Below are 15828 nucleotides of genomic sequence, written 5' to 3'. Positions count from 1 at the left end.
AATAGGTCAACTATATTTAGTTTATTGAATGATTGTAAAGTGAACATGTATTTCTCGTTTGATTTATCTGACCTTGACCTCATTTTCTTTGATCAATCATGTTAAGTTTATGCAAAAGATTTAGTAAAGCTTTATATTTAGGACTATCAACATAATACCAATGGTTAGTAGAGAAGGCAAGACATTTCAGCATGTGCACTCTTGTATAAGATGTATATATATATAAATATAGCAAAAAAAAGTAAGTGACAAATTTATAATGTACCTTAATGAAAGGCCTTTCATGTCTATATTAATTATTTTTTTCTTTTGTTTCAGATGATATTCCATGACAGCACCTTCTGATTATGAAAATTCTGAATGTAAATGATGGTGACACAATTAGTTATCACTTGCCATTATTGATTGGTGATTTAGAATTGTGTTGTCAAGGTGATGTCACCGTGTGGAACTCTTCTCGTAAGAAAACAAATAAGATAGAATGGCCGATTGTTGATGGCAGATTTAAAGCTTTGGTAAAGCTTGTTTGTGGAAAGAATTTAATATGCATAGAATGGGGAAGCGAACTTTTGACTTTGACTTTGTTTTTCCATCCTCCATTATTCAGACATTATGTACGTCCAGTTTACATCATTTGTTCCGATGACGATGGTTATTTTCAAGGGCCAGATGATGAAGATTGTTCACCACAATGTGCACAAGAGAAGATAACTCTTGCAGCTATGTTAATTCAGTCATTTACTGCTGAAAAAATGTCAGAACATGGATTCGAAAAAACTACATTCCAGCTTGAGCATGGCCAAGGCAATGAACCGGGTTGTAAAATATTCCAAAGCAAACTAACTCAAGATGAAGCTCATAGTATGACAGGTGACGAACTGTGGTCGTACTTTGCGCGGGAACTTATTGAGTTTGATTCAGCATCTAAAGACTATTGTAAATGGTTTTGTTTTATGTCATTTACGAGATATTTCCCTCCAGAAAACTATGTGCCAAAAACTCATGGAGAAATATTGAAATCTACAAAAGGCCATACTGCTTTAGGTAAGATGAAAATAAATATGTTTTTTTTAAGTTGGAAAATCAAAGTAAAAAAGATTTAGTGGTTTCTGCTGCATTCTCAGCAGGAATGCTCAGTTAAAATTTTTTTAGAAAGTCAAAGATATATATATATAAGTATCATGTATGAGGATCTCTTTCACCAAACTGGGACAAAAAAGAACAAACATGCTGAAGGACAAAGACATTAAATCTCTCCTATAAAAAATTTTGTTGGTATAAATTTGTGTGTGCATTGAAATTTTCATAATCTATTTATCATGTTTATATAGCAAATTTTAAAAAAAAAGTGTAATTAGGAAATCTACTTTCATGAACCCCTTCAGTGGCCTCATGATAGCATGCTGACCTCAAGAAATGAAGGTCTTTGGTTCAATCTTCTGTTTTGTCTAACCAAAGACTTAATTAGTGCTTGTTCCTTCTCCACCAATCAAGCAGTATTACAGCAGAACGCATTGAGTGTGTAGGTAAAGGTAATATATTTGGTTAGCTTGTTTGCCAGCTGAACCGTGAAGTCATTATTAGGTTGGGTAAACTACCCTCCTTTAAGAGTAGACTAGTCCGACAGATAACCAATCTGTCTGTAGGAGTAGACTACTCAGAAAGGAGGGTAGTATACCTAACCTAATAATGACTTCACGGTTCAGCTAACAAGCAAGCTAACTTAAGATTCTACTTTTATCTACACACTCAATGCATTCTGCTGTAAAGAGTATGAAAAAGTCTGATAGGCTCTGAGTCCAAATGTTGTGTCTGAGTAGTAACATGTCGTCCTGTGGGCCTTTAGAGCTGTTTAAATTCTGACTCAATTTGTACAAAATGAAAAATATTCCTATCTCATCAACATGTTATCATGGTTATTGACCAGAATGATATGCATGTGATATTTCCCATTGAACATTAAGCTATATACAGTACACACATAGAGTACTGATTCTCATACTCAAAACACTGTGTAAAAACTTGGTGTCACACCAAAAATATCCAGCAACACTCTCTAAATCTCGGGAGGAAATTGGGAGAAACTTGGAGTAATTCCTCCATTTAATCCCTTAATTGTTTATTACTTTGGGGTGGTTTCTCCCAGCACCATGTTTTTCATTGCCATATTTACCTTTGAAGTATGCCAGTAGTTGTTGACTACAATAAACATTTCTTGTGTTTCCTGTCATTAAATGACAGCCACATTTGTAACATTTTAACTACATCAAATTTAGATAGAAATAATTAAAATATCACATGTTTATATAAGATGATTATAATAATTGGAAATTAAGACATGTTTAACTGAATTTATTCAATCTTTTTTTTTAAATTTGAATGAAAATTAAAGGAAGAAATACATATATATTCAATTTTTTTTTTATTCAATTATTTATTATTTGTTTTTATCATTAAATAATTTTTTAATCTGACTACAAATAAAACTTAGAAATATCAACTAGCTATTCTTGATTATGTAAGCAAGTAAATAATTTTCCAATCTTACAAGATAAAGGAAAACAAATATCAATATATATATAGTTTAAAAATTTTTAAATTTCATTTCATTACCTAAATTTTCAGATATTTCAGAAATAAAACTTTTAAGGAAAATATTTCAAGTAGGATAAAGTATTTAGAATAGTTGACCTGTAATTACATGTCAATGTCAGACCGTACAGTCATGCTTTGTTGATTTTTATTACTTTACCCGCAATCAACAAATCATAAAATCCTCCGAGATGGAAGTAATTCCTTGGAGTATTTTGGGAGAGAAATCTGTGTTTCACAGTGTGACACTGTGTAACACCAAAATCAGTGTTAGGAGTATGAGAATAAGTCCTCTCTGTGTGTACTGTATAGGCAACCAACATTCAATCAATCACTTTGATATAATAGGGCAACTTTTGTTTCTTGAAAATGGGTAGAAATGTTTATGATAAAAATTACTGAAATATGGTATACACCAAATTTTGAGTTCAGAGATTTCACTTTCTCTGGCCAATTTTTTTTAGCTGATTGACTTAATTGATATACCATGTTAATGAAGTTTGCACGAAACAATCAATTTTGATCTTTGCTGTCAAATATTTTCGATTGTAACCAGGGATCACCACACTTCAGAATTTTAGGGAGAAGTGAAGACCCAACAGGGAGACAAGGAGAAATAAGGGATCAGAATAATGTTTTTTATACATTAGTTTTCCAATCATCTTTACCTTCTTGTTATCTATAAGAGCTTTTGCAAGATGTGGTTTGATTGATTGATTGATTGGTGTTTAACGCCACTTTCAACACTATTGTGCTATTTCGTTGCGGTCAGTTTTTATTAGTGGAGGAAGCCGGAGTGCCAGGAGAGAACCACCGACCTTCGGTAGGAAAACTGACAATCCTAGTCAATTAAGATTGGAGTCGAGTGCACCTGTCCTGTGTGGGATTCAAACTCATAACCTCCGTGTTGACTGGACATGTGGTTTGAAGGAATGAATGAAAGAATTAGAAATCAATACATTGATCAAATTTTAATGAATCTCTGAGAAAGTTTTTTTCAAACGAAATTGTGTTTAGATTTACCCTCTTTGTTCTAAATAACATTTAATAAAACAAAAAGCCAAGGACCCTCCCCCCCCCCAAAAAAAAAATAGAAGTTATTAAATAAAGTATAAAATATCTGGTTCACACACTTTCATTGCCAAGATTTTATTTTATTAATTATATTTATTCTTTAGATTAATTTAAGTGTCTCAAATGTTTGTAAAGTCTATTGCATTGATATAATATATAAATAACTTGATTCAATGTAAACAGGGATTTCCCCATATTTTCCCACAAAAATAACAGGAAGTTTTAATTAAACATAAATGAATAGACATGGACAAGTGCTCATGGACATATATGTGTTTGCAAGAAAACTTCTTTATTTTAACATTTGGAAATAGATATTCAGTTTTAAGGTATAGTCAAGCATTTATAAATAACTATAGAAAAGATTGCAGTGCATTTAAATAGACCTGAATTTTCAACTTGAAGAAAGTAGGTCATACATGTATGTGTTAGATGTATGATCCCTTGAAATTGTCTACTGGAATAAACAATGACATGCAACAGAAAAATGTACATGTATTATGCAATAAATATTTCATAATAAGGGATCCTTTTTAAGTTTAAAAGTCATGGTTTCATGTACATGATGAAGTAACATGTTTATTTGTCAAATTGGAATCGTGTATATAATAGAAAAACAAAGGATATGGGGTATCCATCCCTGACACAAAATCAGTACATGCACAGCAAAAAACACACAATAAGCAAAGGAACAGAGCTTTTATTGCTGTTCTTCATCTCAAAGTCACAGTGAGGCCTTTAACACGGAGCATAAAAAAAACTCTAACCTCACTGCAAGTTTAAGACAGCCCCTAGCACCGGCTTGAATGGAATTCTTTGCAAAAATAAATTTGGATAGACTTTGTAAGTTGTAACACCACCTAATCAGGCCCAGTCAAAAATGTTATGAAGGGAAACATTTAACATGGATAGGAATGAGGACCAAGAATAGGTGGTGTGCGTCTTATTAAAATTTTAGTACACAAACTGGCCTAAAATTGACAGAATGATGTGGCACACATAAAAGAAGTTATCTCAAGAATAAATACACCATAACTTTAAAGATACAGAAGAGCATACATATCAAGCACATGGAAACTTTTTACGGCCTCCACACAGCACGAGAAACAAACTCCGTTAATATAATAGAAAAACAAAAGATATGGGGTATCCATCCATGACACAAAATCAGTACCTGCACAGCAAAAAAACACACACAATAAGCAAATGTATTAGGATCACAAAATTTTTATCAATTATAAGGCAAAATTCAGGATTTTTTTTACATTCAAGGGTGACATAACTCTCTTTGATGCTGCTTATGAGCAGAATTGGGAATCAAAGGACGATTAACTAGTCCTCTTTGCCTGGGGTGGTGAGCCCTGAGGACGATAGAAATACAGGAAATGTTTTATTTTATTGAATTTCATTGGCAGACAAACACAAGATTGGTGTATTGGAAGGAAAAACAAAATAAGTATTATAATTAATATTACATTGTAAATTAAATTATTCTACTGCAAATGATGGATTTTTCTACTCAGGCTTATGATATTAATTATGTATAATTGTTATTCAGGTGGTGGAGGTCTGGCATTATTTGGAACAGGAAGTCTTCACACATGGGCCAGAAGCGTAGAAGAAGTTAGTAAAAGGTTTACAGATAACAGAAAGATAGACAGAAGAAAATTTATGGATGATAGTGCCTATAGGTTATATTCTACTTTTCACATTCTTGTCTTCAAATTTATCCCCTTTTTCCCCCTATAAATAGATATATATTGTGTAACATCTCTCTTTTATGATAAATATAGAGCAAATTTGGCCGAATACGAAAGGTAAATAAGATTATAAAACTACTTGTCTGGACTTTTTTTGTTGTTTCTGTATACTGAAATTCAGAAATAATTGCTATCATTATTGCGATTTTAATAAATGTATTACCAACCAAAATTCTAGATTAATTATTGCGATTGCAGGAAAGGCTGTATATAGATATGTATCAGATATCATGATGCGAGTTATTATTGCGATACTCACCCAGGCACATCATTCGCACTAATAAAAACCGTGGTTTAATTTCTGAACTTACAGTATCATGTATATATTGAGATTATTTTTGCATGATCATTTTTTTATGGTGACTTATTTATGTGGAGTTTGGGCTTTGTTACAGATGACTTACTTTTCACAGAATAATGTTGTTTTTTCACCTTTCAAAAGGAGATTCGAATCTGGGAAAATTTCCAGGATCTTTGAAGGTCCCCATTGTTACCTGGGAGGCTGATATCTTGCAAAAACAATTTCCTTAAATTACCATAAATTATGAAATAAATGCATGCATATATTTTATATGTCATTGTTTAGAAATTACAAAACAGTTAAACTTTTGAAAGCAGCTCAAATAGATATTGAAATATTTCAGTAAAACAAAATGTCAAAATATAAACAATGTTATTTTAATCCAGACGTCTTTTAGATTTTTTGTGTCATTAAATTATTGACATTACTTCGTATTTAGATACATTTTTGGTATAAATAAAAACTTGACTTTAATTTTACAAAATACCATTAGTTAGTTTTGTGCCAAGGTCATCGCTATTTGGTAGAGGGAGCTTCTTTCATTTCATACGGCATTGCTATCATTTCATCATTACTGGAATCATGCCAAGTCAGTGGTATTTACACAGAAGACAGGTGAGTATTACAGCTTTCTGAAAAGCCTGTAGTCTAGCCTTGGATTTCATGGTTCTTCACAGAAATTGAGACCCACTGTAGGGAATATTTTCTGTATATTTTTTAGTTGCAATATTAATAATTCAGTTTTTTCCCCACAAATTTCATGTAGCATCCTTTTAAATATTAAATTTTGAAATATCAAACTTATTTATAGATATCAAAGCATCATACCCAAAACACAATCTGTAAGAATAGAAGATGATGATTTCTGATAGCATTACATTCAAGCAATGAAGAAAATTAATTCTAATAGCATCACATTCAAGGAAATAAGAAAATTAATTCTAATAGCATCACATTCAAGGAAATAAGAAAATTATTTCTGATAGCATCACATTCAAGGAAATAAGAAAATTAGTTCTGATAGCATCGCATTCAAGGAAATGAGAAAATTATTTCTGATAACATCACATTCAAGGAAATAAGGAAATTAGTTCTGATAGCATCACATTCAAGGACAAGGAAATAAGGAAATTAGTTCTGATAATATCACATTGAAGGAAATAAGAAAATTAGTTCTGATAGCATAACATTCAAGGAAATAAGAAAATGAGTTGGGATAACATCACATTCAAGGATATAAAATTATTTCTGATAGTGTCACATTCAAGCAAATAAGAAAATAAGTTCTGATAGCATCACATTCAAACAATATATCATTACTGTACTATGATGCTTAAAGGCGCTGAACTGTTTTTGTTTTTGTTTCTAGAAATTTTATAATCGTCCTGAATATGCATGAAATATTTGCCACTGGATGTAAAGCAAACTGTAATCAATCAATAGAAATTATATCCTCACATCCATAACACAATCTATAAGAAAATGATTTCAGGTAATGGTTTCATCACATTCCAGCAATATATCATCACTGTACTTTGATGCTAAAAGGCCCTGAACTGTTACATATATTATACCAATTTAAGCATTTACTACATACTGTTTCTGGAATTACTTTCATCAGGTATGTTCTACACCAAAAGTTTGGGAACCAAACCAAATAAGAAAAGGGGTAAAAAAATGATAGGGCCTAAACAGAATAGCAAAATTTGTTGAAGATCAATTGTTTGAACTTCTGGAAATGATTGAAACATCAAATTTGCAACAATTTAAATTATGAAACAGTACCACAAATTAGAAATGATACTGAAGTAAAAATATTTCTCTAACTCTTCCCCTATATCTGTTTTTGTAAATGTAATTTTTTTTAGATAAATATAGATTCTACCACTGCATCGAGTGTGATACGATATTTATCCACTCTCCACAATTAAATTTTAAATATTTAAAACGCTCAGCGAGCCTCGCGTTTTAAATTTGAAAATTTAACTGTCTCGAGTGGATAAATATCGTATCACACTCGATGCAGTGGTAGAATCTATATTTATCTACAAAAAATTACATTTACAAAAACAGATATAGGGGAATACTCTTTTCTTAAGAAGTAGTATATGACATTTTCTTTTTGGTTGTTTTCCAGAGAAACTTACTGGGGTAACTATGCCACAGGACTTGGTGCTTCACTTCATGAATTGGGTCACACCTTTGATTTGGCTCACACTCCCACAGGAATCATGGCTAGAGGGTTTGATGACATTCACAGAGTGTTTACAGTTCAGAGGTCAAAAGGCAGCAGGGAAAGTTCAGATAGAAGCAGAGAGCCTAGCAGCAGCAGAGACAGTCTTCCAAAAACAACCACAAATGAGGAAAACAGCAATTCTAGATGTGACTGCCATCCTGAACATAAAAAATCAAAACAAATAAGCTCAGGAAGCTCCAGTGAAGAAAGTATAATGCATACCTCCCATGAAGACAAAGGGAGACAATCCAGCATCAGTCCATCTAGTGCGCCTTGCAAACTTTATTTTAATAGTCCAATAAGAAAGGTGAGATTGAAATTTATAGGAACTTAAAGATGTCAAAAAAGGTAAAAATTAGGGAATGTATTTAATCACAGAAAAAAGTACCAATTTAGCCAACTGTCAAACCAGAAAAAGGTCAATCATGTCTGAAACGGAAATAGAATACAAGTCACACTCAAATATTTGGTATATATATATATATAGAGAGATCATTATAAAATTCACGGAGATTAAATGTGTTATACCAATAGTATTTGGTAATTAGTCTTATACTAAAAAATCGAAAAAAAACATTTTATAAATTTCATGCGTCCCAAGCGCTTTTCTGGATTTACCTTCATTTGGGAACCATCAAAGATACAAGATATGTTATAAGGAAATGCAATTTCACTAACAAGCTCCAAACTACTTAAATTATTAATTAGCATAGATTTTTTTTTGAATTTCACTGTAGGATCTACAACGGTATGACAGTAAGAATAAATTCGTGCTTTAAAAGAATTGAAGAACAGTCACTTTTTTTGCAGTCGGTAAAAGTGTCTTAATTACTGTCAACAGGAATTCTTTAGGTGCATAAAAATGTATGGCAGTTATTGACACCTCATGATATTTTTCTGTGAGGGTAATGGGGTGGAAGCAAATAAAATTCTGTTACAAATAAAAAAGTGGTGGGTTTTTAAAAAAAATTAAATGGAGAATGTGTCCATGGGACACAAATGATGCCCCCCTTGCATATAACGGGGCATAACTTGAGAAGGGTAAAAGTGACGCCCCCACATTCGAACTTGATCTGTGTTTTGTGATGATAAGCATTGTGTATTAGTTTCATAACATTTGGTTGAGGCAAACTAAAGTTAGAGAACAGAAACCAATTTTGGGACAGACATAGTGACTGACAGACAAGGGTAACACTTAATGCCCCCTTAACCTTCACCTTACATTTTTTTCTTGAATGGCCCTAATGTGTATGATTGAAACAAGGATGTCTGTTTTTTTACAATAGAAAATATAAAGTGTCAATTTTGTGCATCAGATATAGTTTTCACATCTTCAATAAATTTTTTCAGCCTTCCTCCATTGGCAGCAGTAGTGTATCACCTCAACCTTTAGTTGTCAAACTAGAAACAGGGTTTAAGTCCAAAAAATCACCTTCATCAATGACAATTAGTATTAAGAACTATGATGGAACAGAGAAACATCAGATGTTACGTCATGAAGATGGATTTGAAGTTGTGACAGAACTGCTCCTTAGCCAGGAAGGGAAGCTACTAAACAAAACTTGTAGACGAGGTACGTTGAAAGAGAATCCTTTAAACTGCTGTGGATGCTGTGGATCTATTATTATTCATTGGGTACCAATATCCATGGATTTCATGGATATAGGTGAACCATAAATTTATTTATTATACTTCACGTAAAAATGCTTATACGAGGGTGTTAATTTACTCTATTCTATGGTAAATACTCTATTACCCTTCACAGAGACGCTTGATCAAGTGTGCGCTTTATTAAATACGACTCTATCCTATGGCAAATACTCTATTACCCTTCACGGAGACGCTTGATCAAGTGTGCGCTTTATTAAATACGACTCTATCCTATGGCAAATACTCTATTACCCTTTACCATGTTTACAGAGACGCTTGATCAAGTGTGCGCTTTATTAAATACGGATTGTTGTTATGTACAAGACGTCATAGTTTATTACTTTGAATTTGAAATTTAATCGACAGTAATAACAGAACATACAGTATAATAAATTGAATAACACATATCTGAGAGGGTGATAGAGCAGATTGTTACCCCTCGAAAAGACATTGTCAACCTTGGCTTCACCTCAGTTGACAATGTTTTCTCGGGGTAACAATCTGCTCTATCACCCTCTCAGCTATGTGTTATTTATATAATGTTCAACGGAGCATAAAATTAGCTATAATATAAATAAGAAGATGTGGTATGAGTGCCAATGAGACAACTCTCCATCCAAGTCACAATGTATCAAAAGTTAACAATTATAGGTCAAAGTACGGCCTTCAACACAGAGCCTTGGCTCACACCGAACAGCAAGCTATAAAGGGCCCCAAAATGACTAGTGTAAAACAATTCAAACAGGAAAACCAACGGTCTAATCTATATAAAAAACGAGAAACGAGAAACACCTATGAACAACACCAACAAACGACAACCACTGAACAACAGCTTGTATGCAGAGTTTGGCTTAAATATGAAATCAGCTACTGTAAATTCAGAAATTAATACATGCATTTATCATTGAAAATCACTGATTACTGGTAAAATGTGAGCTCTAATAAATGCATTTAAAAATTTGTGGGGAAAGTTACTACTGAAATTATGAATGCAAGTTTTTATTAATGCAAATTTGTCAGTGATGCATTTTTTGCATTAATAAAATCATGGCAATAATTTCTGAATTCAAATTAGCCACAGAAAACAAAAATATTCCTTTATTCACGAAAAACTGGTATCCACGAAAATAAATGAAATCTTATGCAATGGTAATTGGATTACAGAAAGTTTGATATTTGCCTGATTACCCCATGGAGAAACTAGAACCAGACATAGAACTATATTTGAAGTTTCTCACATGTTTAACTGGTTCAACTAAAATTTTCAGCAAAATGATATTTTGAGTATGTTAAAACAGATCAAAGTAAAAAGTTAAAGCGCTAGATATGGACATAACTACATTATTTACATATGTGTGAGTGTTAGTGAGTGTGTGTAATTATGTGAAACTTGATAATGCATCCTAAGGCTTTCATAATAAGTAGCAATTTATATCAGTCATGGTTCTTTCAAGTAGTTACATGAAGACTTTGGTTTTTATTCTTGGTGTTTTAACGCCACTTTTAAGCACCGCTTTTGGGCTATTTCGTGGCAGCCAGTTTTTATTGGTGGAGGAAGCCAGAGTGCATGAAGAAAACCACCAACCTTCGATAGGAAAACTGACAATCCTAGTCAATTAAGGTTGGAGTCGAGTGCACCCGCACGAGCGGGGTTTGAACTCACAACCTCAGTGTTGACTGGCTAGTAATTACAGTAGTAACTACTTAGACCACTCGGCCACCAAGGCCCCTAGTTACTTGAAGAAAAATTAAAGTTAGATTTTTATGCTTTGAAATATTAGATAGATATGTATCAAAACAGAGTAGTTTATCGTGTAGATGTGTTTCATTCCTAGGGTGCTTTATCTTATCAAATTATTTTAAAATCACATTGCCTGCTTGAATTGGTTGACTATTACTTAATACCTGTTTTGAATTATCAACCAATCAAATATAATCTATGTAATAATGGTAAGAACGTATGAATAATGAATGATTATTTACAAAACAACACCCTTTGTACTGTCGATTCATTCTTATTCATGGGATACCAATTTTTTCTTGGATTTAAAGGATTATAATTTAAATGGTTAACAAAGTATGTTTTCTTAAGACTTGTAATTAGACTTTAGCAATCCCATGAAATCAAATATCCACAAAAATATAATTTTCCCGTAATCCACGAAAGTTGGTACCCACAAAAATAAATGAATACACAGTAACTAGACGACATTGCAGTGTATTTTAATGTACACAAATTTATTTTTAGAAAGAACAAGTTCCTGCTCCTCCACCAGTTCTACCTCAGCGCCTCAGTCACCTGTTCGTTTGCCTTCACGGTCTACTTCACAGTCACCAATGACAACAGTGCCAGCCATGTTACCTAACTCTCCAGAGGAACCAATCAGAATTCCAGATATTATGTACCAAGATGGTGGAGCCCATTGGTATAGGTCATCTGCTGTACTTTTACATTACCATAAGTAAGTTGGGATAGATTCAGAGGACTGTTAACTCAGAAAAGTTTGCAATGTTTTTATTATTGCAAAAAAAGTGAGCTGATAGGATTGCCAAAAATTTAAAGTTACATTTTAAAATTTTGATTGCATTATGGGTATGGATCATTTCATGAAATCACAATAACTTATCTTGCATTTGTGTAGTTGTTCAGCAATCAAAATTATAAATGCACTCAAAAATTTCCAAATTTACAGCATATTATTGTTTAAGTAATTTGTCAAATAATTAGGGTGTTCCCTGGGTCTATTTTTTTTTTCATTACCCCTAAGACCAAACAATATTTTTTTTCACTATTTCAACTTATTTTTTCAAACAAAGTCAATTCCAATTTGCAGTATGTGTCATCTCATGTACAACTTGGATCTATTTTGTCATTAATATTAAGTCCCAGTGTACTTTAATCCTGCATCTCTTTATTATATTATAAATGAACACTAAATCAAAATGGAATTCTGGAGTTCCAAAAACTATATGTTTATCCAAAACATCAGCAAGTCTGGACAGAATTGTTTTGTTTCCTTGATATGGTTGCTATAAGGGAATATTTGTTTTTAATGTACCACTTACGATAGTATGATTCTTTCATATGTATGTATGCCTGAACCTCAGTCTATTTGCCAGGTTAAGTTTTCATTTAAATGCCGCTTACCTTAAAGTGATAGTCACATCCACATGAGACTTGATTTCTTGCCAAATTGAACATGTGAAATTGTTATCAGTTATATTCTATAGAATTCCTGCCAATTGATAAACATGTTCATTATGATGTGAACTTTTTAAATATATGCCAAATCAGGATTTTGACACTGATTTTTGAGTTCACTGGATATGGAAAACAGTATTAATGCGAGCAGAATATGATGTCTGGGAGATGCATATTTTTGTTATGCCCAACCTAGGGGCATTATGTTTTTTGGTCTGTGGCTGTGCATCTGTTCGTTCTTCCGTTCGTCCGTCTGTTCGTCCTTCCGTTCGTCTGTCTGTCCCGCTTCAGGTTAAAGTTTTTGGTCAAGGTAGTTTTTGATGAAGTTGCAGTCCAATCAACTTGAAACTTAGTACACATGTTCTCTATGATATAATCTTTCTAACTTGAATGCCAAATTAGAGTTTTTACCCCAATTTCACGGTCCACTGAACATATAAAATGATAGTGGGAGTGGGGCATCAGTGTACTATGGACACATTCTTGTTTTTAATATTTTTATCAACTTATATATTTCTCAAGCAAACGTGAGAAATTATAAGACTAGTTTATCATAAAATGTGCAAAAAAATCTGGTTTTATTGTTATTAATATTTACAAAATTCTTTAAAAAAGTGAAATATCAAATTGATATATTAGTTATCTGAAAATGTTGTTACAAGGAAACGATTCAATCAAAACTGGAAGTATGAAAAAACCTCTAATGTTTTTTTTGCATACAAATATACATGTTCATTGAAAACATATCAATTTTATTTAACAGATGGTTTAATCAGAATAGTCAATGCAATCAGAAATATTTACCGTCTGTCTCAGGGTGAGTGTCAAAAAGTCAATGCAATCAGAAATATTTACTGTCTGCCTCAGGGTGAGTGTCAAACAGTCAATGCAATCAGAAATATTTATTGTCTGTCTCAGGGTGAGTGTCAAAAAGTCAATGCAATCAGAAATATTTACTGTCTGTCTCAGGGTGAGTGTCAAAAAGTCAATGCAATCAGAAATATTTACCGTGTCTTGGGATGAGTGTCAAAAAGTCAATGCAATCAGAAATATTTACCATCTGTCTCGGGGTGAGTGTCAAACAGTCAATGCAATCAGAAATATTTACCGTCTGTCTCAGGGTGAGTGTCAAAAAGTCAATGCAATCAGAAATATTTACCGTGTCTTGGGGTGAGTGTCAAAAAGTCAATGCAATCAGAAATATTTACCGTCTGTCTCGTGGTGAGTGTCAAAATGTCAATGCAATCAGAAATATTTACCGTCTGTCTCAGGGTGAGTGTCAAAAAGTCAATGCAATCAGAAATATTTACCGTCTTTCTCAGGGTGAGTGTCAAAAAGTCAATGCAATCAGAAATATTTACCGTCTGTCTCAGGGTGAGTGTCAAAAAGTCAATGCAATCAGAAATATTTACTGTCTGTCTCAGGGTGAGTGTCAAAAAGTCAATGCAATCAGAAATATTTACCATCTGTCTTAGGGTGAGTGTCAAAAAGTCAATGCAATCAGAAATATTTACTGTCTTTCTCAGGATGAGTGTCAAAAAGTCAATGCAATCAGAAATATTTACCGTCTGTCTCAGGGTGAGTGTCAAAAAGTCAATGCAATCAGAAATATTTACTGTCTGTCTCAGGGTGAGTGTCAAAAAGTCAATGCAATCAGAAATATTTACCATCTGTCTCAGGGTGAGTGTCAAATTAGTCAATGCAATCAGAAATATTTACCGTCTGTCTCAGGGTGAGTGTCAAAAAGTCAATGCAATCAGAAATATTTACTGTCCGTCTCAGGGTGAGTGTCAAAAAGTCAATGCAATCAGAAATATTTACCATCTGTCTCAGGGTGAGTGTCAAATTAGTCAATGCAATCAGAAATATTTACTGTCTGTCTCAGGGTGAGTGTCAAAAAGTCAATGCAATCAGAAATATTTACTGTTTGTCTCAGGGTGAGTGTCAAAAAGTCAATGCAGTCAGAAATATTTACTGTCTGTCTCAGGGTGAGTGTCAAAAAATCAATGCAATCAGAAATAATTACCGTGTCTTGGAGTGAGTGTCAAAAAGTCAATGCAATCAGAAATATTTACCGTCTGTCTCAGGGTGAGTGTCAAACAGTCAATGCAATCAGAAATATTTACCTTCTGTCTCGTGGTGAGTGTCAAAAAGTCAATGCAATCAGAAATATTTACCGTCTGTCTCAGTGTGAGTGTCAAAAAGTCAATGCAATCAGAAATATTTACCATCTGTCTCAAGGTGAGTGTCAAAAAGTCAATGCAATCAGAAATATTTACCGTGTCTTGGGGTGAGTGTCAAAAAGTTAATGCAATCAGAAATATTTACCGCCTGTCTCAGGGTGAGTGTCAAAAAGTCAATGCAATCAGAAATATTTACTGTCTGTCTCAGGGTGAGTGTCAAAAAGTCAATGCAATCAGAAATATTTACTGTCTGTCTCAGGGTGATTGTCAAAAAGTCAATGCAATCAGAAATATTTACCGTCTGTCTCAGGATGAGTGTCAAAAAGTCAAAGCAATTAGAAATATTTACCGTCTGTCTCGTGGTGAGTGTCAAAAAGTCAATGCAATCAGAAATATTTACCGTCTGTCTCAGGGTGAGTGTCAAAAAGTCAATGCAATCAGAAATATTTACCGTCTGTCTCAGGGTGAGTGTCAAAAAGTCAATGCAATCAGAAATATTTACCGTCTTTCTCAGGGTGAGTGTCAAAAAGTCAATGCAATCAGAAATATTTACCGTCTGTCTCAGGGTGAGTGTCAAAAAGTCAATGCAATCAGAAATATTTACTGTCTGTCTCAGGGTGAGTGTCAAAAAGTCAATGCAATCAGAAATATTTACCATCTGTCTTAGGGTGAGTGTCAAAAAGTCAATGCAATCAGAAATATTTACTGTCTTTCTCAGGATGAGTGTCAAAAAGTCAATGCAATCAGAAATATTTACCGTCTGTCTCAGGGTGAGTGTCAAAAAGTCAATGCAATCAGAAATATTTACTGTCTGTCTCAGGGTGAGTGTC

The 15828-nt window shown here is 33.2% G+C and overlaps 1 protein-coding gene across 1 annotated transcript in view; it reads left to right on the top strand.

Moving 5' to 3' along the window:
* LOC127712812 (uncharacterized) overlaps positions 1-15828 on the top strand; it is a 56387-nt gene that overhangs the window by 20293 nt on the left and 20266 nt on the right. The window contains exons 2-7 of the mRNA XM_052219421.1: positions 336-1044; positions 5225-5357; positions 7865-8270; positions 9314-9536; positions 11862-12075; positions 13579-13632. Of these exons, the coding sequence (XP_052075381.1) occupies positions 336-1044; positions 5225-5357; positions 7865-8270; positions 9314-9536; positions 11862-12075; positions 13579-13632 (1739 nt within the window). The remainder of the gene's footprint in view (positions 1-335; positions 1045-5224; positions 5358-7864; positions 8271-9313; positions 9537-11861; positions 12076-13578; positions 13633-15828) is intronic.

The sequence above is a fragment of the Mytilus californianus genome, unplaced genomic scaffold (genome assembly GCF_021869535.1).
Source record: "Mytilus californianus isolate M0D057914Y unplaced genomic scaffold, xbMytCali1.0.p SCAF_8, whole genome shotgun sequence".
Lineage (NCBI taxonomy): Eukaryota > Metazoa > Mollusca > Bivalvia > Mytilida > Mytilidae > Mytilus > Mytilus californianus.
This window is presented reverse-complemented; position numbering and strand designations above follow the sequence as displayed.